This window comes from Urocampus carinirostris, chromosome 19 (genome assembly GCF_059441175.1).
Source record: "Urocampus carinirostris isolate Australia breed hairy pipefish chromosome 19, RoL_Ucar_1.0, whole genome shotgun sequence".
NCBI classification, from domain to species: Eukaryota; Metazoa; Chordata; class Actinopteri; order Syngnathiformes; family Syngnathidae; genus Urocampus; species Urocampus carinirostris.
The window spans coordinates 24197056-24223284 of NC_142367.1; the positions used below are offsets into that span (position 1 = coordinate 24197056).

General features: G+C 41.3%; 1 protein-coding gene across 3 annotated transcripts in view; it reads left to right on the forward strand.

Moving 5' to 3' along the window:
• Window positions 1-26229, forward strand: part of dnmbp (dynamin binding protein) — a 108516-nt gene that overhangs the window by 62143 nt on the left and 20144 nt on the right. For 2 of the 3 annotated variants that reach the window (XM_088324201.1, XM_088324203.1), the window contains 10 exons: window positions 6965-7179; window positions 9103-9202; window positions 11792-11939; window positions 14619-14636; window positions 16174-16373; window positions 18041-18171; window positions 18247-18351; window positions 21063-21191; window positions 22542-22877; window positions 24929-25126. In XM_088324201.1, the coding sequence (XP_088180327.1) occupies window positions 6965-7179; window positions 9103-9202; window positions 11792-11939; window positions 14619-14636; window positions 16174-16373; window positions 18041-18171; window positions 18247-18351; window positions 21063-21191; window positions 22542-22877; window positions 24929-25126 (1580 nt within the window). The remainder of the gene's footprint in view (window positions 1-6964; window positions 7180-9102; window positions 9203-11791; window positions 11940-14618; window positions 14637-16173; window positions 16374-18040; window positions 18172-18246; window positions 18352-21062; window positions 21192-22541; window positions 22878-24928; window positions 25127-26229) is intronic. The other variant, XM_088324202.1, reaches the window with a different exon arrangement.

The window sequence follows — 26229 nt, forward strand, 5'->3', positions numbered from 1 at the left end:
GATGTTAAAATCACAATCTAAGCTAGCATACCCTCAGCCAAACTATCAAAAAAACTGTGACTAATAGCCTGGAAAGTACAGCAATCGGGATTTTTCACACTGAAATCTTTCCCAGAGGCTTGATACCTAACAATGGGCTGCACCAAACCTTTTTCAACTTGATTTTTATCTTTTGGCACTCCGATGTTTTTAAATAAATCACGAAATAACAAATACAAAAATTAAATTACTGTACAAAAACCCCAAAAAATGTGAGGCACATCATGTAAAAAACAAATGATAGCGAGTATAATACAAATATACCTTTTCGCATTTCTTGAAAAACCGATTCAATGACGTCTGCTTTTGACAATCCGTCGGATATCTTTGTTCAATTCTGGTAACTTACGGTAATCAGCCCTATTAAAATAATTGTTTCAAATATAATATGTTAAAATCACAATTCTAAGCTAGCATACCCTCAGCCAAACTATCAAAAAAAACTGTGACTTACAGCCTGGAAAATACAGTAATGGTGATTTTTCGCACTGAAATCTTTCCCAGAGGCTTGATACCTGACAATGCAATCAGCGCCACCAGTGGGTGGGAGAAGTAAATGGAAGTTAATTAAGCCAGCAAATCTTGAGAACATATTTTGAGTCATGGAACAAAACGGTTCCAAAGTCTTATGCTGGTCGGCAATGTTGTCGGTCCAAAAGTCGGCGTGAGTCACGGCACGTGAGACGCCATTTCAAGCTGTGAGAGTTATGAAGAACTCAACTCTGATTTTTTTCCTTCTTTTTTCTCTTCCTTTTGTTTCTTTTTTTCTCAGCTTTTCACTACTTTTTCATTTTTTGATTTTTTTTCTTTTTTGTTCCATTCCCCCCCTTCCTTTAAGTCATTTTGTGCATAATTTTACATCATATTTGGTCATGTTGGGATGACAGAAGCAAAAACAACCCAAAGAGCCGTTTAGGACCCGAAAGAGCCGGTTCCTTTTAGTGAGCCGAGCCGAAGAAGCCGGTTCTCGAAAAACTCTACTGACTTTACTCGACATTGACTTCAAAATACCGCATTTCGGACACAACGTCGGGGGAACCCGTGTATTTTGACCTTCATGCACTGTAACTTTGACTTAATTGGCTTCTTAATTAGCAATTTCGAGCCCTGATTTTTGTGAGCCGGCTCGATTTTCTTGTGCGCAGAAAAGCTTAGAGGGAACATTGGATACAAATACTCTAATGTCTTTTACTTTTGCTGCTGTTTGTGTACGCATGGACCCTTTAAGAAAGGATGCGTGGCGACGGATGCGGAGGTTTTGTGCTTTGAAGTCGGTGCGAGTGACGACCAACAGTAGCTGTTCTGTGAATATCATTAACGTGATTTGTGAGAAATACCTTAGAATAGGACAATATCACAACTTTGAAGACTAACAACCCATTTTTTGACCCCGACTATGCGTCCAAGGGTTACTTATCCAGTTTTTGTTCATTTTACCTGTCGTTTTTCCTAACCCTCGGTAGCGCTAACCATTGTTAGCAGGTTCATGTTGACCAACAAAACAAAAAAAGTAGATACTTTATTCATCCCTGTACAGTCTAACCTTCTAATGTACCGTATTTTTTGCACTATAAGGCGCACCTAAAAGCCTTTATTTTTTTCAAAAGCTGACCATGCGCCTTATAATACAGTGCGCCTTATATATGGATCAACATTAAGTGGCAAAGTCTTCCAACTAACGACTCGATTTTCCCCCGAACGCCAAGTAGTCTGCGGTGTATGCTGGGATTTATATGCCGGCGTTTCATTGGCTAACCAATGTGTCAATCATCATTTGAATGGATCACTATTGGCTAAAGTTATTCGGAGGTCAAGGGGCGGATCCTTTTTATCATTTACAGGCTGGCATTGGCTGAAGCGGCAAAACAAAGCCTGCAATTGGCCGAAAAAGATGAATGCGTATAGCACATGGCTGACGGCATACAGAAAGCATTTTTTTACTATTTTGTATATGTAAATATTTTATTCTCCTGGATTTACAAAACTCACGGATATAAGAGGACCATGGCTGCACATTATTATTGAACACAACGACTTCGGTGAGCTACTCCGGCTATATATTTTCCCTGTGTCTTGTTTCAGACTGAACTCGATGTTTCTGTGATAAGCGGTGCAGATAATGGATGGAATGGAGTGGAGTGTCTATTTTTAAATTCAACTCAATTCCAAGTGTTTATTGTCATATGCACAGTAAAGTTGCGAGTGAAAAAGAAAATAGAAACTAAGGAATGGTTGGCATTTCTTGAATCCCAAGACTTGAACCTTCCGAATGATGGAACGATGCATTTGAGTGACATCGTACGGACAGCACATCCGCACGTGTCTACGACACGTATTTGCTTCTTTGCTAGCTTTGGGAATGTTAAGGGGTTAATCAGTTGGACTGAACCATCTAACTGTTTTGTCCACGTTCCCATTGTAGCGCCTTATAATCCGGTGTGCCTTATGTATGTCAAAAATAGGACCAAAAACTATTTTTTCGGGGTGCGCCCTATAACCCGGTGCGCCTTATAGTGCGAAAAATACGGTACCTTAAAGAAAAACAGTCAGTGAATCTCTCTACTGCATCAAACTGAGTACATGTACTTACTTTGTAGTTAATTTTATAATATCCTTTATAGTCGAATGTATAAAATCCTTCAATAGATAGATCCTTTATTCATCCCCGTAGGGAAATTCACACTTCCAGCAGTATCCTTGTGTAAAAAATAAGATAAAAGATGTAGAATACAAAAATACCCAATATAACGTTTTGGGTGTGCTTCTTTTTCAAAATGGCGATTCTGAATGGTTTAGTAGCATCTCACAGTTCCAGCGTTCGGCGCGTTAGCTTGTTCTGTGCGTGAAGGATAAGCGGCGCTAACGTTATTAGCGTCCCGAGCATCTGTTCCTGCGGTCAAGACGCTTACTTTTTAATGCAGGACTGCAAAATCTTCAGGTGGAGTTTGCACATACTTACTGGTTGTCTTTGATTGCCATCACTTGAAGCTAACTCGTTTTCGGTGGACTCTCTATGACCCACTTTTGACTATGACTAATAGGGTTGGTACGGGGGCTTGTATTCCTTGGATTTGAATGTCGTGGTTTTAAGGATTGGGTGAAGTGTTTGTAAATGCTTGACATTGTTGCCGTGTTTCATAATGACACGGAAAATCTGATCTCCTTGGCGTTGCATTTCTTCTCTCCTGAAGAACAGCAGCTGCGCACTAGAAAATGCGTATTAGCGCGAGGATTATACTCCCATTTACAGACTGTAAAACGCTGATTGGCTACCTGTCTCTTTTTAACCCCCCGTCTTCCTGTCACCCGTTGTCAGTCCATCTGCAAACCTCAGCTCATGCTAGGCAAGCCTTTTCGACCCTGACTCTCTCCTGTCCTGATTGCCGTTTGATTCCTGAAATACCACTTCCGCGTCTGAGTAACCCGCTCCCCATGATCTACGGATCGTGTAGACCACAGGTGTCAAACAGGCGGCCCGCGGGCCCGATCAGGCCCACTAAGGGATTGAATCCGGCCCGCAAACAACACTCAGAGAAGCGCAAGAGAAAAACAAGTGGCAGGTTGAAATATATCAACTTAATGTTGCCAAAGCCAGGTGCCTCGGACAAAGACACTGTACTTGTATTTCTCTCTCTCTCTCTCTTTCTTTTCCACCCCTTTTCTCCCACTCTGTCTGTCTCTTCCACTCTCTGTGTCTCTCTTTTTCTCTTCCCTTGTTGCTCTTTGTCTCTTTCTCTCTCTGTGTCTTTTAACCTCTTTTGCTCTAACTTCTTTTTTTCCCTTTCTCTCTTTTCTCTTTCTCTCTTCCTACCCTTCGCGCTTTCTTTTCCCTTTTCTCTCCTTCTGTCTTTCTATTTCTCTTTGGATTTCTTTCTTCCTGTCCCTTTCTTTTCCCCCTCTCTCTCATGACTTTTTATCTTTTGTTTCTCACGCTCTCTCCCTCTCTCTTTTTTTTTCTTATTCCCGCCCTCTCTCCTTTCCCCTCCTCTTTCTCTTATTTCTTTATCTCTCTTTTTCTTTCTCTTGAATCTACTCGTCCGGCCTCCGACAGAATTTTTGTTCTATCGTGTGGCTCTAGAGTTAAAATAAGTTTGACACCCTGGGTGTAGACTATCCTTTTCCTTCTTCTTAATAAAACTGACCTGGTCCTGTCCTCGTTCTGGTCCTGACAAAAAATGGTTTGCTCTCGTTCTTATTTAAACGCACTTTTCAAATGTCGAAAAATTCTAAACCTATGTGAAAAATTCAATGCCTGAACCTAAAAGCAAGTCAGGCCACATTTGACAGTGATAACAGAGATCAAATCCTTCTGATTATCGGTAACGAGTCTTTCACAATGCTGTGGAGGAATTTTGGCCCATTCCTCTTTGCAAAAGTGTTTTAAATCAGCCATATTGGAGTTTCCTAGTATGAACTGCCTGTTCAAGGTCGCTCCATGGAATCTTAATTGGATTTCAGATTGGAGTTTGACTTGGCCACTCCAGAAACCTTCATTTTGTTTTGTTTTTGAGCCGGTATACTCCTGTTCTAAAACTCAAATGTCTTTAGCAGATATACTTGTGGCTCTGCAAAAATCATGATTCACACCATATGTTGTCTTGTATTGATACTGGAAAAATTGTCAAATTGGGTTTGATCGTCTTGTAAAAGTGCTTGAATTTATCCGGGTTTATGAAGCCCAGATCCATTCTCCCTGTTGGCGCTCCATGACCAAAGATCTATTTTCGTGCCATCGGTTCGGTTGTACTATCTCTTCTCCCGCCTGGCTCCTGAATGTCCCCTCCAGCCACCAAATCTCCGCCAGCTGTCACAGGACATTGTCCACATACAAAGAGCCAAAGTCCACTTTGCATTTGGTCTCATTGATAAAAAGCAGCGACGCGTAAACCGGGCTCTCCCTGTGGGCCTTGGCACCCTGAGAAAACGTGGCCCCCATGGATTGATATCGGACGCCTCTGTCGACCAAAACGGGGGCGATAGTGTTAAGGTTTTAGTGTAGTAGACGCTTTCATAAAGGAGAGAATACATCAATGGATTTTGAACGTGCAAAGAGAACTTCCTAAAAGGTGTGTGGGTCAAAGAGCAGCAGCATGATTGTCGACGGTGGGGCCCCTGGATCGAGTTTTTGAGTGAGATTGGGCCAAATCAAGTTTTGTACTCCAAAATCAATGAATCAATGATTTTCCTAGATGTGAAGTAGAGATAGATATAGAAATAGATAAATAGATAGAGAAGTAGATAGATAAATAGATATAGGAAGAGAACGAGAGAGATGGATGTAGATAGAGCTAGAGATAGAGAGAGATAGAGATATTGAGATAGAGGGATAGCGATGGAGAGATAGAGATGGAGATAGATAGAGGGATAGAGATAGAGATACATAGAGAGATAAAGGTAGAGAGATAGGGGTAGGTATAGATTTAGAGATAGAGGTATATATAGAAATAGATAAAGAGAGATAGATAGAGATGGAAAGAGAGAGATAGAGGTAGGTATAGATATAGAGATAGAGGTATATATAGAAATAGATAAAGAGAGATAGATAGGGATGGAAAGAGAGAGATAGAGGTAGGTATAGATATAGAGATAGAGGTATATATATAGATATAGAGATAGAGATAGAGGTATATATAAATATAGAGAGATAAAAATAGAGAGATAGATAGAGATAGAGATATAGAGATAGATAGATAGATAGATAGAGGTGGAGATGGATGGATATAGAGATAGATAGTTAGATAGAGATAGAGATAGCGGTAGAGAGAGAGATGGAGATAGCTATAGAGAGATAGAGATAGATAGATATAGAAGTAGATAGATAAATAGATATAGATAGATAGATGTAGATAGAGCCAGGGATAGAGATAGAGGGATAAAGATAGGTAGAGATAGAGAGGTAGAGATATTGAGATAGATAGAGGGATAGAGATGGAGAGATGGAGATAGATAGAGGGCTAGAGATAGAGATACATAGAGAAATAAAGGTAAAGAGATAGAGGTAGGTATAGATATAGAGATAGATATAGAGGTATATATAGATATAGATATAGAGAGATAGAGGTAGGTATAGATATAGAGATAGAGGTATATATAGACATAGAGAGATAGAGGTTGATATAGATATAGAGATAGATATAGAGAGATAAAGTAGAGAGATAGATAGATGGAGAGATAGATAGATAGAGATATAGATGGATATAGAGATAGAGAGAGATAGAGGAATAGAGATAGCGGTAGAGATGGAGATGGAGATAGATAGAGAGAGATAGAGATAGATAGATAGATATTTTATTCATCCCCGTAGGGAAATTCACACTTCCAGCAATATCCTTGTGTTGAAGAATGAAATAATAAAACAAAAGATAAAGAATACAAAAATATCCAATATAACGTGTTGATATAGAGTGTTTAAATAGTGCTACGGAAAATACACACTGTCATAAAAATAGGGTCATATGCAAATGTGGGGTGGGGTTTGATGTGGGCTTTTACTCCCCCGGGTGGAGTTAAAGAGCCTCATGGCATGAGGAAGAAATGATCTCCTCAGTCTGTCCCTGGAACAAGACTGTGTAAATACCTTTTAAAACAATTCAATACAAAAAAAGACTTTTAAAAGGAATATGAAAATGTGCTAACCACTGCACTACGAAAACAGTGCCCCCTATAGGTTAAAAAGAACACTTCACCCCTAACTATCATGTAAATTATTCATAGGTAGGAAATATGGTCGATTTTCAGAAATAAGCAGGACCAGCAATCCTGATACCAGATCTGAAACATGCACGGTGTCAGTTATATTAGTAAAAACAATTTTTAGAAATCATTTCTTTTCTGCCCAGTTCTTTTTTTGACCAGCGAATCAAAAGGTTTGGCTCAGGATCAAGGCCTTCCTAAAATTCCAACCCGTCCCCTTTGTTCTCCTCAGAGATGACCCAACTGTCGTCGCAGCCGCCATCTTCCGACCCCTCGGGCGACGCGGGAGACCCCTCAGGCCCCTCGGACCCCTCGGGCGACCCCGAGCTGAGGATGCTGGAAAAGCGCTCCAAGGTGATCGAGGAGCTCCTGCAAACGGAGAAGGACTACATCAAGGACCTCCAGATGTGCGTGGCTGAGATCGTCCAACCTCTCCGGAAGAAGCAGGTGAGAAGAATGAGTTAGGAACTGAGAGGCCTTGCGAAAGTATTGCCCCCGCAAGAACTTTGACATTAGCATTTGTCCGTTAGCATCAACTCGTTAGCATATACCCATTAGCATGACCTTTATCTTCTTTGTTCCTTCATATTGTGTAAATTATAACCTTATCTTCTTTGTTCCTTTATCTTCTTTGCTTTCTTTTATCCTCACTGTTAAATGTGAAACTGGAGTGCCGCGTCCAATTTCGTTGTCACAATATGTTCAACTCATTTTGTAAAAATGCCTTTTATTTAGCTCCATCTAGCTTGGATTTAAGTCCCTGTTGAAGAAAAGCTTCCCAGAGAACGATATTTCCACCACCAAGTTTGACAGTGGGGTTCATTTTTGACATATTGCCATGTTTCAGGCTTCAAGTGATTAGATTTAAAAAAATCAAAATATTTTCCAGTAATCAACAGCATGTGAGACATAAACGTGAAAGGAATCTAATATTCTATTGCGCTAACAAATAAAAAGCTTGAAAAGTAGGGTTTTCGCATATATTGGTGCCCCATTCTCAGGTCTCTCGCAGATTTCGAGCGATTTGCTGCCAGAATCGCCTTTTATTTAGCTCCAACCAGCTTGGATTTAAGTCCCTGTTGAAGAAAAGCTTCCCAGAGCACGATGTTGCCACCACCATGTTTGACAGTGGGGTTCATTTTTGACATACTGCCATGTTTCAGGCTTCAAGTGATTAGATAAAAAAACGAATCCAAATATTTTCCAGTATCAACAGCCTGTGAGACATAAACGTGAAAATAATCCAATATTTATATTGCGCTAACAAATAAAAAGCTTGAAAAGTAGGGTTTGCACATATATTGGTGCCCCATTCTCGGGTCTCTCGCAGATTTCGAGCGATTTGCTGCCAGAATCGCCCTTTATTTAGCTCCACCCAGCTTGGATTTAAGTCCCCGTTGAAGAAAAGCATCCCAGAGCACGATGTTTCCACCACCATGCTTGACAGTGGGGTTCATTTTTTCAGGGAGATGTGCAGTGTTACTCTCGTTCCAACTGTAACCCTTTACATTGAGCCCAAAAAGTGTCTCCCATGTGGTGTTCTGAAAAAAAAAATATTAAAACTGTATCAAATTACCAAATTATTCGAATGAGTTATCTGACTCCATTAACCAAGCATAACCTTCATTCTCCAACAATGCATGCTCTTTTCTTAATGGAAAAAATATTGGCAAGAGACCGGCATTTCCACAAAGGGCAGATTTATTTTCTTAAAGTACTTAACTAAGTGAATTCCATCGAATTAGCCAAACGATTGTCTAATTAGTCTTCGTTGAGCCTCCCTCTCACGATCGATCTCCCATCTCTTCTCTGGAGTTCCCCTCACAAGCCTGGGTGTTGGCTCCTTCCCCATGGGTGGGCCAGGAACTCCCCACGTGAATTCCACCTAGTCGCCACCTCGTCACGGGGCGTGCTGACTCCTCCCATGGGGCAGGTCAGGTGCCAGCTTCACCACCTCCTCGCCGAAAGGCGCCGCCACTTCTAAGGAAAATTCATATCAGCAAAGCGCTTCTCAAAACAAGGCCTATGTCCTTCGTCAGCACCCCGTTATCAAAATTCCGGGGTAACTTAAGCCTCCTCTGTGAAAAATCTTGCATTCAATAACTGTAACTTGTATAAAATTGTATAAAATCCCTTATAGTCAAATAAATAAAATATAAAATCCTTCAGTGGCTACTTGCAAACGTCAAATTCGCCTTTTTTTAGGATATTTCTTCAGAAAGGGCTTTCTTGTAGCTGTCTTTAGCTGCCGGTTACTCAATGTGATCGCAGACCTCTTGGTTACGCCTCTGATTAGTTTTTCTCTGTGAGGGACAGACAGGTCCTGGACCGTTTGCCGAGGTTTTATGCCGTCTCTGTTTTGATTTGAAGGTGAAGAACATCGACTTCGACGGACTTTTTGGCAACATCAACTCCGTGATCGATCTGTCCCGACTATTGTTCGAAGCGCTCCAGGAAACCGACTCTATAGGTGAGTTAAAGCTCCGTTTTCTTTTGAAGGGACAGTGTGAATTTTTTTTGATAAATGTACATTTTTTTTTCATGATATATAACTTGAGGCTGTTAGGAATTTAATACTAAAATTGTATCGTTTACCAAATTGTTCGAATGAGTTATCTGACTCCGTTAACCAAACACAACATACATTCGCCTAACAATGCGCGCTCATTTCTTGATGGGAAAAAAATGAAATGATCTGCATTTCTATAGCGCTTTTCAAGTCAATGACTTCCCAAAGCGCTTTACAATGTGCTCCACATTTCCCAATAGCGGCCTTGCAGCCATGTAAGGCGCTAACCTGCTTATTGGGGGTATTAGGGGTTCAGTGTCTTACCCGAGGACACTTCGACATGTAACACGGACGAGCCGGGATTCGAACTGGGATCCCTTGATCCCAAGACGAGCGCTCTACCTCCTGAGCTACTGCCGCCCCAAAGATGGACAAGAGACCGGCATTTCCACACAGGGGTAGATTTACTTTCTTAACCAATTTAACTAAGTGAACTCCATCGAATTAGCCGAATTAGTGTCGCTTGAGTCTGTCAGGCCTCCTCTCTCGATCTCCTACGTTCTCTCTCTCGGCCCACGTTTTTTCCGCAAGCTGGTGTCCCGGCTCCTCCCATGGGCGTGCCAGGAAAGCCCCCACGTGGGGTCTACAACCTCGCCTCGATGTCTGGAGAAACTCAAAACAGCAGTGTTTATCGAAAAGCAGTGTTTATCGAAACAATGCCTGCCGTCCTTCGTCGGAGTCCTGTTATCAAAATTCCTCAGCCAAAACATTCCGCATTTGGAACAGCGTGACCTGAAGCCCACTCAGTGAAAATTTTCATTCCACTCGATAAATGTCACTTGTATTTAATCGTATAAAATCCTTTATAGTAAAATGTATAAAATCCTTTAAGACGCATCTAGGTGATGACATAATAGTCTGCCATTTTGTACCTGAAAAAAAACGAAAATTTCGTGGAAAAAAACAAAAATGGTGCTTTATTTAGACTTTGAGTCTTTTTAGTTTGTATTCTTATGACTTTTAGCACTTGTTTCTGGTTACACTGCACAATACAGAGGCGTCTCGTAGTCTAATATTACGCACTGTCCCTTTAACTTTCAAGAGAAAGAATAACAGTTTTAATGACAAAGAGTGGGATCAAGAACGACAGAGAAAGAGAGTAAAGGAGAGAAAGTAAATGAGAAGAAGTGATGAAAAGAGTGAGAGAAAGATAAAAAGAATGAGAGCAAAGGAGAGAGAGAGAAAGACAAAGAGATAAAGGGGGAGAAAGAATAACCTTGTTAAAGACAAAGAGAGATCAAGAAGGACAGAAAGTAAAGGAGAAAAAGTGATGGAAAGAAAGAAGATAAAGAGAAAAAATTGGAGCAGGGGAGAGAGAAAATAGCAGTGTTAAAGACAAAGAGATCAAGACAGGAAGTGAAAGAGAGAAAGTAAAGGAGAAAAAGTGATGGAAAGATAAAAGAGAAAGAGAAAGAATGAGAGCAAGGGGGAGAGAGAAAAGAGAAAGAATAGCAGTGTTAAAGAAAAAGAGGGATCAAGAAAGACAAAGAGTGAAAGAGAAAAAGTAAAGCAGAAAAAGTGATGGAAAGAGAAAAGATAAAGAGAAAGAATGAGAGCAAGAGAGAGAAAAAAAGAGAAAGTAGAGAAACGTTAAAGACAAAAAAAGATCAAGAAAGACAGCGAGAGAGTGAAAGAGAGAAAGTAAAGGAGAAAAAGTGATGGAAAGATAAAAAAGAGAAAGAATGAGAGCAAGGGGAGAGAGAAAAGAGAAAGAATAGCAGTGTTAAAGAAAAAGAGGGATCAAGAAAGACAGAGAGTGAAAGAGAAAAAGTAAAGGAGGAAAAGTGATGGAAAGCGATAAGATAAAGAGAAAGAATGAGAGCAAGGGGAAGAGAGAAAGAGAAAGAATAGCTGTTAAAGAAAAAGAGAGATCAAGAAAGACAGAGTGAAAGAGAGAAAGTAAAGAAGGAAAAGTGATGGAAAGAGATAAGATAAAGAATGAGAGCAAGGGAGAGAGAATGAAGAAAGAGAGAAAGAATAGCAGCGTAAAGACAAGGAGAGATAAAAAAAAGACAGAACGTGAAAGAGAGAAAGTAAAGCAGAAAAAGTGATGGAAAGAGAAAAGATAACGAGAAAGAATGAGAGCAAGGGAGAGAGAAAGAAGAAAGAGAGAAAGAATAGCAGCGTAAAGACAAGGAGAGATAAAAAAGACAGAGCGTGAAAGAGAGAAAGTAAAGGAGAAAAAGTGATGGAAAGAGATAAGATAAAGAGAAAGAATGAGAGCAAAGGAGAGAGAGAAAGAAGAAAGAGAGAAAGAATAGCAGCGTAAAGACAAGGAGAGATAAAAAAAAGACAGAGCGTGAAAGAGAGAAAGTAAAGCAGAAAAAGTGATGGAAAGATAAAAGAGAAAGAAAAAGAGAAAGAATAGTAGTGTTAAAGACAGAAAAAGATCACATCTTTAGTTTGTATTCCGTCTTGTGCTTTTTAGCACTCGTTTTTTGCGTGTCCCTCTGACTCCGGCCGCCATCTTTGTTTTGGCCTCCCCTCCAGGAAAAGTCTTCCTGGATTTTAAGGGCGAGCTGGAGTCGGTCTACAACGTCTACTGTCAGAATCACGAAGAATCCATCTCGCTGCTGGAAAACTACGAGAAGGACGAAGCCATTCAGGGACACGTGCTGGAGTGCCTGGAGAGGCTGAGGTGAGGACTGAGAAGCACGGGAGAAAAACAAAACCCTTAGCTGGTGACTTGCTCAACAAATGGAACGGAATTGCTTTTTCTCTTTCTTTTTCGCGTTGACTTTCTCTCCTTCTCTCTTTTTCTGTCTTTCTCTCTCTCTCTCCCTTGCTTTCAATTTTTTTATCGTTCTCTCTTTCTGTCACTGTTTCTCGTTTATTTTCTCTTCTTCCCTCTCTTTCCGTCTTTCTTGATCTCTCTCTGTCTTTGACACTGTTTTTCTTTCTCCCTCTTTATCTCTTTATCTTTCTCTCTCCCTTGCTTTCATTCTTTTTATCGTTCTCTCTTTCTGTCACTGTTTCTCGTTTATTTTCTCTTCTTCCCTCTCTTTCTGTCTTTCTTGATCTCTCTCTGTCTTTGACACTGTTTTTCTTTCTCCCTCTTTATCTCTTTATCTTTCTCTCTCCCTTGCTTTCATTCTTTTTATCGTTCTCTCTTTCTGTCACTGTTTCTCGTTTATTTTCTCTTCTTCCCTCTCTTTCTGTCTTTTTTGATCTCTCTCTGTCTTTGACACTGTTTTTCTTTCTCCCTCTTTATCTCTTTATCTTTCTCTCTCCCTTGCCTTCATTCTTTTTATCGTTCTCTCTTTCTGTCACTGTTTCTCGTTTATTTTCTCTTCCTCCCTCTCTTTCTGTCTTTCTTGATATCTGTCTTTAACACTGTTATTCTTTCTATCTCATTTTATCTTTCTCTCTCTCTCCCTTGCTCTCATTCTTGTTATCTTACTCTCTCTCTCTTTCCGTCACTTTCTCATTCATTTTCTCTCCTTCACTCTCTGTCTTTCTTGATCTCTCTTTTTGTCTTTTACACTGTTATTCTTTCTCTTTTATTCTTTCTCTCTCTCCCTTGCTCTCATTCTTTCTCTTCATCTTATCTCTTTCTATCATTTATTCTCCTTTACATTCTCTTTCACTCTGTCTTTCTTGATCTCTTTGTCTTTAACACTGTTATTCTTTCTCTCTCTATCTTTCTCTCTCCCCCTTGCGCTCATTCTTTTATCTTTCTCTTTCATCACTTTCTCATTTACTTTCTCTCCTTCACTCTTTCTGTCTTTGTTGATCTCTCTCTTTGTCTTTAACACTGTCATTCTTTCTCTCTTTTTATCTTTTTCTCTTTTCATCACCTTCTCTCTTTCACTCTCTCCTTCACTCTTTTTCTTTCTTTCTTGATCTCTCTCTCTCTTTGACTTCAACACTGTTATTCTTTCTCTTTTTTTCTTTCTCTCTCTCTCTCCCTTTCTTCTGTACAAAAGTGTCTCAACAACAAACCTTAATTATTTCTAAACCTTTCCTTCGCAAAGTACAGCCAAAACAGTTTGACCGGTCGAACAGAAATAGCATTCTTCCCACTACAGGGTACAAACTGTTCAATAGGCTAATGCTACGTTAGCAATGTGAGCACTATACTTTGCGCTCATTAGATTTGGGAACGAAGTTATTCCCAAGGATTGCGTACTCGAGTCTATGACGGTTCCTCCTTACCGGCTCACGATTGTCAATACATGCTGAATCAAAAGTAGGGCAGGTGAGGAATCTGCCCTACCTTGTTATACTTGTTCCCCTTGCCGTGAGTCAGAACTTCCTGTTCCAAAATATTCTTCGAAATCTAGCCAGCTCACAAAAATCAGGGTTTAAAATTACTCATTAAGAAGTGACTTAAGTCAAAGTTACAGTGCATGAAGGTCAAAATACACGGGTTTCCCCAACGCTCTGTTCTAAATGCGGTATTTTGAAGTCGAGTCGAAGTAGAACGAAGTCGAGTAAAGTCAGTAGAGTTTGTCGAGAACCGGCTTCTTCGGCTCGGCTCACTCAAAGGAACCGGCTCTTTCCGGGTCCTAAACGGCTCTTCGGGTTGTTTTTGCTTCTGTAATCCCAACATGAAATCAGGGCTCAAAATGACTAATTAAGAAGCGATTTAAGCCAAAGTTACAGTGCATGAAGGAAAAAATACACGGGTTCCCCCGACGTTGTGTCTTAAATGCGGTATTTTGAAGTCGAGTCGAAGTCGAGTAAAGTTAGTAGAGTTTGTCGAGAACCGGCTCCTTCGGCTCGGCTCACTAAAAAGAACCGGCTTTTTCGGGTCCTAAACGGCTCTTCGGGTTGTTTTTACTTCTTTAATCCCAACATGACCAAATATGATGTAAAATGATGCACAAAATGACTTAAAGGAAGGGGGGAATAGAACAAAAAAGAAAAAAAATACCAAAATGAAAAAGTAGTGAAAAGCTGAGGAAAAAAAGAAACAAAAGGAAGAGAAAAAAGAAGGAAAAATGTAGGAAAAAAAAGCCAGAAAAAGGAAAAGAAAGAAATGTAGGAAAAAAAGTAAATAGAGATCAAAAAGAAAAAAGCAACAGCTTCGGAAAAAAAAAAACACAATGAGATTTTTTTTAATAATTTCGCATTGCTAGAAACTCAGCAAAATGTAACGTGATGTCAAGTTTTGGACATGTTTGATAATGGATTAGTTGCCACACTTGGGATTGCCGTTGCTCACTGTTGTTTCAAGCGTCGCTCACCCACTTTGTGTGAACGCTCAGACCTGTAGAAAAAACTGCGATTATATTCAGATCTGAATGTATGCTAATGGAGAATATTCATAGGCTGATGATTTCTATTATCTCTTCTTGCTCCTTCCAATCCACAGGGCCATATATCGAGAGTGGTAAGTCTCCTCAAAGAGCGTGTCAATCATCCTGATTGCTAACACCCTTTGATCAACGTGTGTGTCTTTGAGTTTGTGTGTTTTTGGTTTGTTTTTGGTTTGTTTTTGTGCCCGTTTGCGCTCTATTGCATGACTGAGATTGCTGGGCAGTGATCTGGGGAGACTAACGCCACCGTGTGGACTAAAGCGGAAAAACAATAACAAACTCCAATGCTTTTGTTTGCCAGCTGAGCTATGGTGTTGGTGACAGGGTTGGGTAGGATTACTTGAACTGGATTACTTTCAATGACTTTTGGATTACTCCGATACCAAATATGCTCATAAAAGACAAAAGAGACTAAATGTGAATAAAATGACTAAATTTTGTGCAGGCTTGGGGAGTAACGGAATACACGGAACGGCAAAAATGAGGTTGGATTGATTTCCATTTTGTTTCTGTCGCATTCAAAGAGATCAAAGCCAGGGGAGAAAGCTTACCACGTGTTGTGAGTCATCATTTGCAGATTTGGTATCGGAGTCATCCAAAAGTCATTGAAAGTAATCCAGTTCAAGTAACCCTAACCAACCCTGGTTGGTGAACAGTGTTGGGCGTAAAAACTGGAAACAAAATACCTAGTTTGTAGGTAGTTCATTTAAAAAGTACTTTATTGACCACCTAGATTACTTCGTAACCGATTCCAGGGTTCGTACACCTTGTTTATAGCCATGTTTTAATTTTTTCCCCAGAAGAAATCCAGTGTGATCGTGAAAAACCAGGCAAAAAAATTGAGGGTAACATTTGGTTATGTTTTGGTCACTTTGAGTCTCCATAGTTTGTATTCTTCCTTGCGCATTTAGCACTCATTTTTGGTTGAAAAGCAGCCTACATAGATAGAGTAGAATAGAATAGAATATACATTTATTGTCATTGTTAGTACCAACTTGGTGAACAGTGTTGGGCGCAAAAAACTGGAAAAAAAATACTTAGTTTGTAGGTACTTCATTTAAAAAGTACTTTTTTGACCAGAGGGTAAATTTTGGTCACTTTGAGTCCCCATAGTTTGTATTCTTCCTTGTGCATTTAGCACTCGTTTTTGGTTGAAAAGCAGCCTACATAGATAGAATAGAGTATACCTTTATTGTCATTGTTACAACATGGGTTGAACATATTGTGACAACAAAATTGGACGTGGCACTCCAGGTTCACATTTGACATTGAGGATAAAAGAAAACAAAGAAGTTAAAGGGAAAAAAAGAAGATGTTTGTATTGTCCTTGTTGTTTAGTGGTCAAATATTACACACTGTACATTTAATTGAAGCAAAAGTACTCGGACAATCAATGATTGATAATGCATTACAGTACTTGTTACCGAAAAAATGAAATGCTTTCCTTTGCACTGTGCTAGTCCCAACACTGTGAATCCTATTTGTGCTTGCTCGGTGACTCTTCTGGTGCCGTCGCCTTTTGATAATGTCATCGTGCGCCGTCCGGCCTGTGACGCATTCCCGGGCGACCGTTGCATTTCGCGCCAACCGCGTCTGTTCTTTTGCCCACAGGGGTAAAACCAACTACATCAATCTGGGTTCTTTCCTCATCAAGCCGGTGCAGCGGGTCATGCGCTACCCTCTGCTGCTCGCCGAACTGCTGGGGGCCACGCCCGAGGGCCACCACGACCGGCCCCAGCTCGCCCGGGCCCACCAGGCCGTCAAGGAGATCAACGTGAACATCAACGAGTACAAGAGACGCAAAGACCTAGGTGAGGAGCAATGTCCAATCTCATTGTATATAATGTTTTCATAACAAGTAGTGGACTTAAATAGAAATCCGTAATAGAGTGAATTTAATAAAACTAGATAATGTTCGGAAATAAACTATTAAAATATATCGTTTACCAAAGTGTTCAAATTAGTTATCTGACTCCATTAACCAAACATAGCCTTCATTCACCTTACAATGCATGCTTGTTTCTTTTTGTGAAAAGACGGACATTTCCACACGGGGGAAGATTTATTTTCTTAAATAATTCAACTAAATGAACTCCCATCGAATTAGTGTCTCTCTCGATCTTCCCACATCTTTTCACAAGCTGGCGTGCCGGCTCCTCCCATGGGCGTGCCGACTCCTCCCACGGGCGCGCCAGGTGCCAGCTTCACCACCTCCTCGCCGAAGGGCGTCACAATTTTTGTCCTTGTGCGACTGGCCTTCTCCCGTCAGCACTCACAGGAATTCTGTTATCAAAATACGTCTGATGCATTCCAGACGGTCTAACCTTTTAATGTACCTTGAAGAAAAACAGTCAGTGAATCTCTACTGCATCAAACGGAGTACATGTTCTTACTTTGTAGTTAATTTTATAATATCCTTTATAGTTAAATGTATAAAATCCTTCAATAGATAGATCCTTTATTCATTAATTCACACTTCCAGCAGTATCCTTGTGTTGAAATATAGAATAATAAAATAAAAGATATCGAATACAAAAATACCCAATAGAACGTGTTGATATATAGTATATAAATAGTAAATAATAATAATAATAATAATAATTTCCTTGTATTGTCATTCTGTGTAACAATGTACACAGAACGAAATGTCGATTGCACCTGACCCGTTGTAGCGAGCCGATGCAGCCGCAGCCAACAGAGGGCGCCGCCGACCACTTTTTAAGTCTTAGGAATGACTCGGCCGGGACGCGAACCACCGACCTCCCAGTCTCACTGTCATAAAAATAGGGTAATATACAAATGTAGGGGTGGGGTTTCATGTGGGCTTTTACTCCCCCGGGTGGGGTTAAAGAGCCTCATGACATGAGGTAGTTTAGAATGATAAAATAAAAGATATCGAATACAAAAATACCCAATAGAACGTGTTGATATATAGTATTTAAATGGTAAATACACACTGTCATAAAAATAGGGTAATATACAAATGTAGGGGTGGGGTTTCATGTGGGCTTTTACTCCCCCGGGTGGAGTTAAAGAGCCTCATGACATGAGGAAGAAACTACAGCAAAGTAGAAAGACATTTTCAGTTTGTAGTTTTAAATGTTCCCTGTACTATGACCATTGCATGTGTTTGATTAAAAATCAGGGCTCCAGACTTCCTGTGCGGAGTTTGTATGTTCTCCCCGTGCTGGCGTGGGTTTCCTCCGGGCACTCCGGTTTCCTCCCACATTCCAAAAACATGCATTTCAGGTGAATTGGCCGCTCCAAATTGTCCCCAGGTGTGAATGAGCGAGTGAGTTGTCTGTCCCCGTGTGCCCTGCGATTGGCTGGCAACCAGTTCAGGGTGTCCCCTGCCCACTGCCCGATGATTGCTGGGATGGGCTCCAGCACCCCCGCGACCCTACTGAGGATAAGCGGTGCAGCTGATGAGATGAGATTAAAAATCAGGGAAAAATTGTTTGTTTTTGTCTCCCTCTAGTGGTGAAATACAGAAAGAGCGACGAGGACACCTTCATCGATAAAATCTCGAAATTGAGCATGCATTCCATCATCAAGAAATCCAATCGGGTCAGCAGTCACATCAAACACCTGACGGGAATTTCACCTCAGGTAAAAACAGGCTTCCCCGCAGGTGTCCCGGCGAGGACGGGGACAAAATCTCAACTTCACCGTGTCTCCCGGCAGATTAAAGACGAGGCGTTCGACGAGGCCGAGAAGAAGTTCCGGCTGCAGGAGAGGCTCATCAAATCCTTCGTCCGGGATATTTCCTTGTACCTGCAGCACATCAGGGTACTTAGACTTTGTCTTTCAGGAGGAGCCATGTGGTTTTGGTTCTCCAAGGTCCGTGGGAGTTGGCCCGTTCCATCTACATGTCTTTTGTGGACTTTGGACATTGGACTGTCTTCCTTGGGGGGAACCGTGGGTGGCCAGCGCACAAAAATCAGGGCTCAAAATGACTAATTAAGAAGCCAATTAAGTCAAAGTTACAGTGCATGAAGGTCAAAATACACGGGTTCCCCCGACGTTGGGTCCTAAATGCGGTATTTTGAAGTCGAGTCGAAGTCGAACGAAGTTGAGTCAAGTTAGTAGAGTTTGTCGAGAACCGGCTTCTTCGGCTCGGCTCACTAAAATGAAATAATCTGCAATTTTATAGCGCTTTTCAAGTCAATGACTTCCCAAAGCGCTTTACAACGTGCTCCACATTTCCCGATAGCGGCCTTGCAGCCATGTAAGGTGCTAACCTGCTTATTGGGGGTATTAGGGGTTCAGTGTCTTACCCAAGGAGACTACGACATGTAATACGGACGAGCCGGGATTCGAACTGGGATCCCTTGATCCTCAAGACGAGCGCTCTACCTCCCGAGCTACTGCCTAAAAGGAACCGGCTCTTCGGGTTGTTTTCGCTTCAAAATACAGGACGTTGTTGCGGTATTTTAAAGTCGAGTCGAACGAAGTTAAGTAAAGTCAGTAGAGTTTGTCGAGAACCGGCTTCTTCGGCTCGGCTCACTAAAAGAAACCGGCTCTTTCGGGTCCTAAACGGCTCTTCGGGTTGTTTTTGCTTCTTTCATCCCAACATGACCAAATATGATGTAAAATTATGCACAACATAACTTAAAGGAAGGGGGAATAGAACAAAAAAAGAAAAAAAATACCAAAATGAAAAAGGAGTGAAAAGCTGAGAATAAAAAGAAACAAAAGGAAGAGAAAAAAAAGAAGGAAAAATTTAGAAGAAAAGAAAAGAAAGAAATGTAGGAAAAAAGTAAATAGAGAACAAAAAGAAAAAAGTAACAGCTAGGAAAATCAGCATGGACAAAATTTGGAAGTTGTTAGGGGAAAAAAAAAACACGTTAAAAATCTAGCGTTTACCAAATGATTCGAATGAGTTATCTGACTCCATTAACCAAACATAACCTTCGTTCTCCCAACAATGCATGCTCTTTTCTGCCAGAATCGCCCTTTATTTAGCTCCATCCAGCATGGATTTAAGTCCAAAAAGGATCCCAAAGCACGATGTTGCCACCACCATGCTTGACAGTGGGGTTCATTTTTTCAGGGAGATGTGCAGTGTTACTCTCATTCCAAATGTAACCCTTTACATTGAGCCCAAAAAGTGTCTCCCATGTGGTTTTCTGAAAAAAAAAAATATTAAAACTGTATCAAATTACCAAATTATTCGAATGAGTTATCTGACTCCACTAACCAAACATAACCTTCATTCCCCAACAATGCATGCTCTTTTCTTAATAGAAAAAATATTGGAAAGAGACCGGCATTTCCACACAGGGGCAGATTTATTTTCTTAAGGTATTTAACTAAGTGAATTCCACTGAATTTAGCCGAACTATTGTCGAATTAGTCTTCGTCGAGCCTCCCTCTCACGATCTCTTCTCTGAAGTTTTGTCTTCTGAAGTTCTTTTCACAAGCTGGGGTGTTGGCTCCTCCCCAATGGGTGGGCCAGGAACTCCCCACGTGGCAGACTCCAGACCTCCACCTTGTTCTCCATACATCGCCTACCACCTGCGTCAAAAACTCTGTTATCAACAGAACTAAACAAAACATTCGCATGCAAAATCCCTTATAGTCAAATAAATGAAATATACAGTCTTTCAAGGTGCAGCTGTGGCTTCTACCAGCCCACGCCTTTTTTTCCGCAAGCCGGTGCCCCGGCTCCTCCCATGGGCAGGCCAGAGACTCCCCACGCGGACTCCGTCAGAGTCCGGTTTGGGGGCCCTCAATATTACATCTCTGCTGTTTGCAGGTGATGTGGTGATGTTGGGTTCTCAAGTTGTGTTCTTTAGCTCTCACTGGAGCAGTTGGGATGAAGATGAGACCATGGTTCTTAGCCTGGCATCCCTTCTCCTGGTTGGGGACGAGGTTCCTGCCCCGGGTGGAGAAGTTCAAGTAGCTCGGGGTCTTGTTCACAAGTGAGGGTAGAGTCGAACGGCAGCATCTGCCGATAGGCGAGGGCAAAGTTCTCTATTTACCAGTCGATCTACGTTCCTACCCTCACCTCTGGTCATGAACTGTGGTCCATGAACTGTGGTCCATGAGTTCTGGTCATGAACTGTGGTCCATGACCAAAGAACCTGGATACAAGTGGCCGAAATTAGTTTTCTCCTCAGGGTGGCCGGGCTCTCCTTTAGGGTGAGAAGTTTGGTCATCCAAGAGGGACTCTGTAAAACCACTTTGAGAAGATCCAACTCAGGTATCTGATAAGGATGCCACCATAATGCCTCCTTTGGATGAGTTTTGGGCATTCCCCACTGGCAGGAGGACCTGGGGACCACCCAGGACACGCTGGAGAGACTATGTCTCCAGGCTGGCCTGGGAAGCCTAAGGATCCTGCTGGATGACGTGGCTGGGAATAGGGAGGTCTGGGCTTCCCTGCTGAGGCTGGTGCCCCCCACAACCTCAACCTGGATGAACGGAAGATGTAGATGGATGAGTTTGGATAAATCCTCTTCTGTCTGTGTCCTGATGTTCTTGCATTGTGTGTTCAGGAATCTGCATCTGTGAAGGTGCTGGCGGCCATCAGCTTCTGCGACATTTACACGGACCGAAGTATGCCAGATCCGGAGCGTTTCCAGAGGGCCCATCGCTGCATCAGCGACCAGGAGTTCACCCAATTTGTAAGTGGAGTTCAGACAGTCTTCGTATATATTCATTCCGTTTGAATCATCACAGTTTATTGGTAATGCAAATCAGTTATCACTTCAGATTATTCAGTTCATATATTCTCACTCTCTCTCTCTTTCTCTTTTTCCACCCCTTTTCTCTCTCTCTCTCTCTCTCTCTCTCTCTTCCACCCGTTTTCTCTCTCTCTCTTTTCCACCCCTCCTTTTCTCTCTCTCTCTTTTTTCCACCCCTTTTCTCTCTCTCTCTTTTTTCCACCCCTTTTCTCTCTCACTCTCTCATTCTCTTTTTTCACCCCTTTTCTCTCTCTCTCTCTCTCTTTTCCACCCCTTTTCTCTCTCGCTCTCTCTCTCTGTCTTTTTTCCACCCCTTTTCTCTCTCTTTTTTCCACCCCTTTTCTTTCTCTCTCTCTCTCTTTTTTCCACCCCTTTTCTCTCTCTGTCTCTCTCTTTTCCACCCGTTTTCTCTCTCTCTCTCTCTCTCTCTTCCACCTGTTTTCTCTCTCTCTTTTTTCCACCCCCCCTTTTCTCTCTCTCTCTTTTTTCCACCCCTTTTCTCTCTCTCTCTTTTTTCACCCCTTTTCTCTCTCACTCTCTCATTCTCTTTTTTCACCCCTTTTCTCTCTCTCTCTCTCTCTTTTCCACCCCTTTTCTCTCTCGCTCTCTCTCTCTGTCTTTTTTCCACCCCTTTTCTCTCTCTTTTTTCCACCCCTTTTCTTTCTCTCTCTCTCTCTTTTTTCCACCCCTTTTCTCTCTCTGTCTCTCTCTTTTCCACCCGTTTTCTCTCTCTCTCTCTCTCTCTCTTCCACCCGTTTTCTCTCTCTCTTTTCCACCCCTCCTTTTCTCTCTCTCTCTTTTTTCCACCCCTTTTCTCTCTCTCTCTCTCTCTTTTCCACCCCTTTTCTCTCCTTCTGTCTTTCTTTCCCCCTCTCTCATGACTTCTCTCTCTCTGTCTCGCTCTCTCTCTCTTCCACTCTCTGTCTCTGTCTCTATCACTCTCTGTGTCTTATTAACTTATTTTGCTCTAATTTCATTTCATTCCTTTTCTCTCTTCCTACCCTTCGCGCTTTCTTTTTTCTTTTCTCTCCTTCTGTCTTTCTATTTCTCTTTGGATTTCTTTCTTCCTCTCCCTTTCTTTTCCCCCTCTCTCACGACTTTTTATTTCTTTTGTTCCTCACGCTCTCTCCCTCTCTTATTTCTTTCTCTTTCTTTTTCTTTCTCTTTAATCTACTCGTCCGGTTCAAATGACTTTGACACCCCTGGCTTAGAGGGAACATTGAAACGATTTCTAAAACCGGGACATTTATTTGAAGGCCCTTCTCCTTTTTTTTTTTCTCCCCGGAACAGAAGGAACGCACGGAATCTCTGGTCATCCACCCTCTGAGCCAGCTGCTCCTCATGTTCTCCGGTCCCCACAAGCTGGTCCAGAAGCGTTTCGACAAGCTCCTGGACTACGACAACTGCAAGGAACGCGCCGAGCGGCTGAAGGAGCGACGGGTTCAGGAGGAACTGCAGGTGGCCAGGAGCAACTACGAGGCCCTCAACGCTCAACTCCTGGACGAGCTCCCCAAGTTCCACGGCGCCGCCGAGGAACTCTTCCTGGGCTGCGTCCGGGCTTTCGCCGGGGCGCAGAAGGACTTTGTGAAGACCACGCTGGGGCAGATCAAGCCTCTCCTTCAAGCGGTGAGTACACCCGGACCACGGGACAGGCCCGAGAGACGTGGCTTGGAGAAGCGCAAGAGAAAAAGGAGCTGCGGGTTGGAATATGTCCGCTTGATGTCGCCAAAGCCAGGTGCTTTAGACAAAGACACTTTTCTCTCTTTTTCTCTTTCTTTGTCTTTCTATCTCTGTCTCTTTACCTTCTTTTACTCTCTCTTGCCTTCCCCTTCTCTCGTTCTATTTCTCTTAGGATTTCTTTCTCTCTCACTATTTCTATTTTTATGTCTTTCTCTTTCCCCCTCTTTCATTATTTCTATTATTATGTCTTTCTCCTTGGATTTATTTCTCTTTCCCGCTCTCTCACTAGTTCTATTTTTATCTCTTCATCCCCCTCTCTCACTATTTCTATTTCAATGTCTTTCTCTTCCACCCCCTCTCTCACTATTTCTATTTTTCTCTTTCCCCCTCTCTCACTATTTCTATTTTTATGTCTTTCTCTTTTCTCCTCTCTCACTATTTCTATTTTAATGTCTTTCTCTTTCCCCCTCTTTCACTATTTCTATTATGTCTTTCTCATTGGATTCATTTCTCTTTCCCGCTCTCTCGCTATTTCTATTTTTATCTCTTTATCTCTCATTCCCCCCTCTCTCACTATTTCTATTTTTTACGTCTTTCTCTTTGGATTTATTTCTCTTTCCCGCTCTTTACTATTTCGATTTTTATCTCTCCCCCTCTTGCACTATTTCTGTTCTTATGTCTTTCTCTTTGGATTTATTTCTCTTTCCCGCTCTTTACTATTTTTATTTTATCTCTCCCCCTCTCTGACTATTTCTATTTTTATGTCTTTCTCTTTCCCCCTCTTTTACTATTTCTATTTTTATGTCTTTCTCTTTGGGTTTATCTCTCTCTTTTCCCCTCTCTCTTGCTCTTTCACCTCTTCTCTCACTCTCTGTCTCTCTTTTTCTCTTTCTGTGTCTTTTTACCTTCTCTTACTCTCTCTTGCTTTCCCCTTCTCTCGTTCTATTTTTCTTAGGATTTCTTTCTCTCTCTTTCCCCCTCTCTCACTATTTCTATTTTTATGGCTTTCTCTTTGGATTTATTTCTCTTTCCCGCTCTCTCGCTATTTCTATTTTTATGTCTTTCTCTTTCCCCCTCTCTCACTATTTCTATTTTTATGTCTTTCTCTTTGGATTTCTTTCTTTCTCTTTCCCTCTCTCACCATTTTTTTATCTATTTTTATTTCTCTTTGAATTTCTATTATTGTCTCTCTCTTTTTCTCTTCCTTTGTTGCTCTTTCTCTCTCTGTGCCTTTTAACCTCTTTTGCTCGAACATCCTTTTTTCCTTTTCTCTCTTTTCTCTTCATACCCTTTGCGCTTTTTCACTTTTCTCTCCTTCTGTCTTTCTATTTCTCTTTGGATTTCTTTCTTCCTCTCCCTTTTCATTTCCCCCTCTCTCACGACTTTTTCTCCTTTTCTCTCTTTGTCTGAGCCTCTTTCTCCTATTTCTTTATCTCTCTTTTTTTTCTTTCTCTTTCGTCTACTAGTCCGGCCCTTGAGTTAAAAGGAGTCTGTCGCCCCCGACCTAGACGGTTTTGACGTATTGCCGGATTTTGGGTTTCAAAAACTCCAATTAGGTTCTGAGATTTAACTGCTCGAGACACAATCGAGGAAAGAAACCAACTGTTCTCCCGTTCTTCCTTACAAAACAGATCAAGTTCTTTAAGGTTTGATGGCGCGCATCATTTTTAGATCTTTCCACCAACCCTCTCTAGGATCGAAGTTTTCACTTTGGCTCTTGGTTGCTTCTCAGATTAGTTTCTCCTTTTTCAGGTTAAACGTTTAGAGGGATGGCCAGGTCTTGGTTCATAGTGCTCCGGGAGTTGTGTAAATATTGCAAAAGTAGCCATTTAGGTCGACATTGGATCATTTAGAAGTCATCAGGGAACTTCTAGAGTGAGTGGGCTGAGCTGAGAGAACAGGAGGCTACTATTTTTGAAAACTCCCGGAGAAAAATGCAACTTGTTGTGTGTAGAACTGGTCTCAAAGCAGCTTTTTTTTCTGTATTTTGTTCCCAGTTTTCTCGCAAGGTCGTCACGGACGGCAACTTGGTCTCCCGGTTCCAAGAAGAACACGGTCGCGTTCTTCAGCTTCTGCAGAGCTTCAGCTTCTGCCCCGAAAACCTGCCGGCGGCCGCCAACTCCGCCGCGGCGACTCTTTCTGCCAACAAGAAAACCATGGAGAAACAGAATTCCAAGAAGCAAGTCCAAGGACCTGTGAGTACACGAATCTAGTGTTTGTTCTAGGGCTTTTTTTCATTTTATTTTAAGTTATTCAAATATTGAAGTTCCGGACAAACAGAAAAAATATTCTATGGGGCGACAGTGGCTCAGGAGGTAGAGCGCTCGTCTTGGGATCAAGAGATCGCAGTTCGAATCCCGGCTCCTCTGTGTTACATGTCGAAGTGTCCTTGGGTAGGACACTGAACCCCTAATACCCCCAATAAGCAGGTTAGCGCCTTACATGGCTGCACGGCCGGTATTGGGAAATGTGAAGCACACTGTAAAGCGCTATATAAATGCAGATCCTTTCATTTCATTTCAAAACAAAGAAAAATACATAGAAATGTATACTATACAAGATCCTTTTTTTCTAAATTAACAGCGCCCTCTGTTGGACTAAAGTGCGACAATAAACAACGAAATTGAATGCACTTTAGTTTGCATTTAACCAACGTACCGATGAGGAAATTCGTTGCCAACGCTTTTAAATCATCGATTGGTTGTTGCAGCCCTAGTTTGGAGAATTCTATTGAGTTAAGGCTTTTCGCTTCAGTTGAAATGAAAATATTCAGCTCAGCGATTACAGAATACGTTATCAGTTTTGGGGTTAAGAAAGGCTAAAAAGCCAAAGTTATTCTCATAAAAGTGACTTGAATAGGAATGATTTTTTATGGCATCGATAACTTCAAAGTTGGTAAATATTTACCTATGTTTGAGTATTTTTTTTTCATTTTTCTTAAATAAGCAAGTTATTTGACATAAGAAATACAGAGGCAGACAATTCTACTTGTGTCAAGATAGATAGATGCATATAAAGATATAGATAGATAAATACCATAACTATAGGGATATTGATAGATACTATAGATAGATATAGGTACTATAGATACCCTAGATAGATAGATACCATAGTTGGATATAGATACTACAGATATACTGTAGGTACCATAGATAGATAGATATACAGATACCATAGATATACTATATATATATATATATATATATATATATATATATATATATATATATATAGATACCATAGGTAGATAGGAAGATAGATATACTATATATATATATATATATATATATATATATAT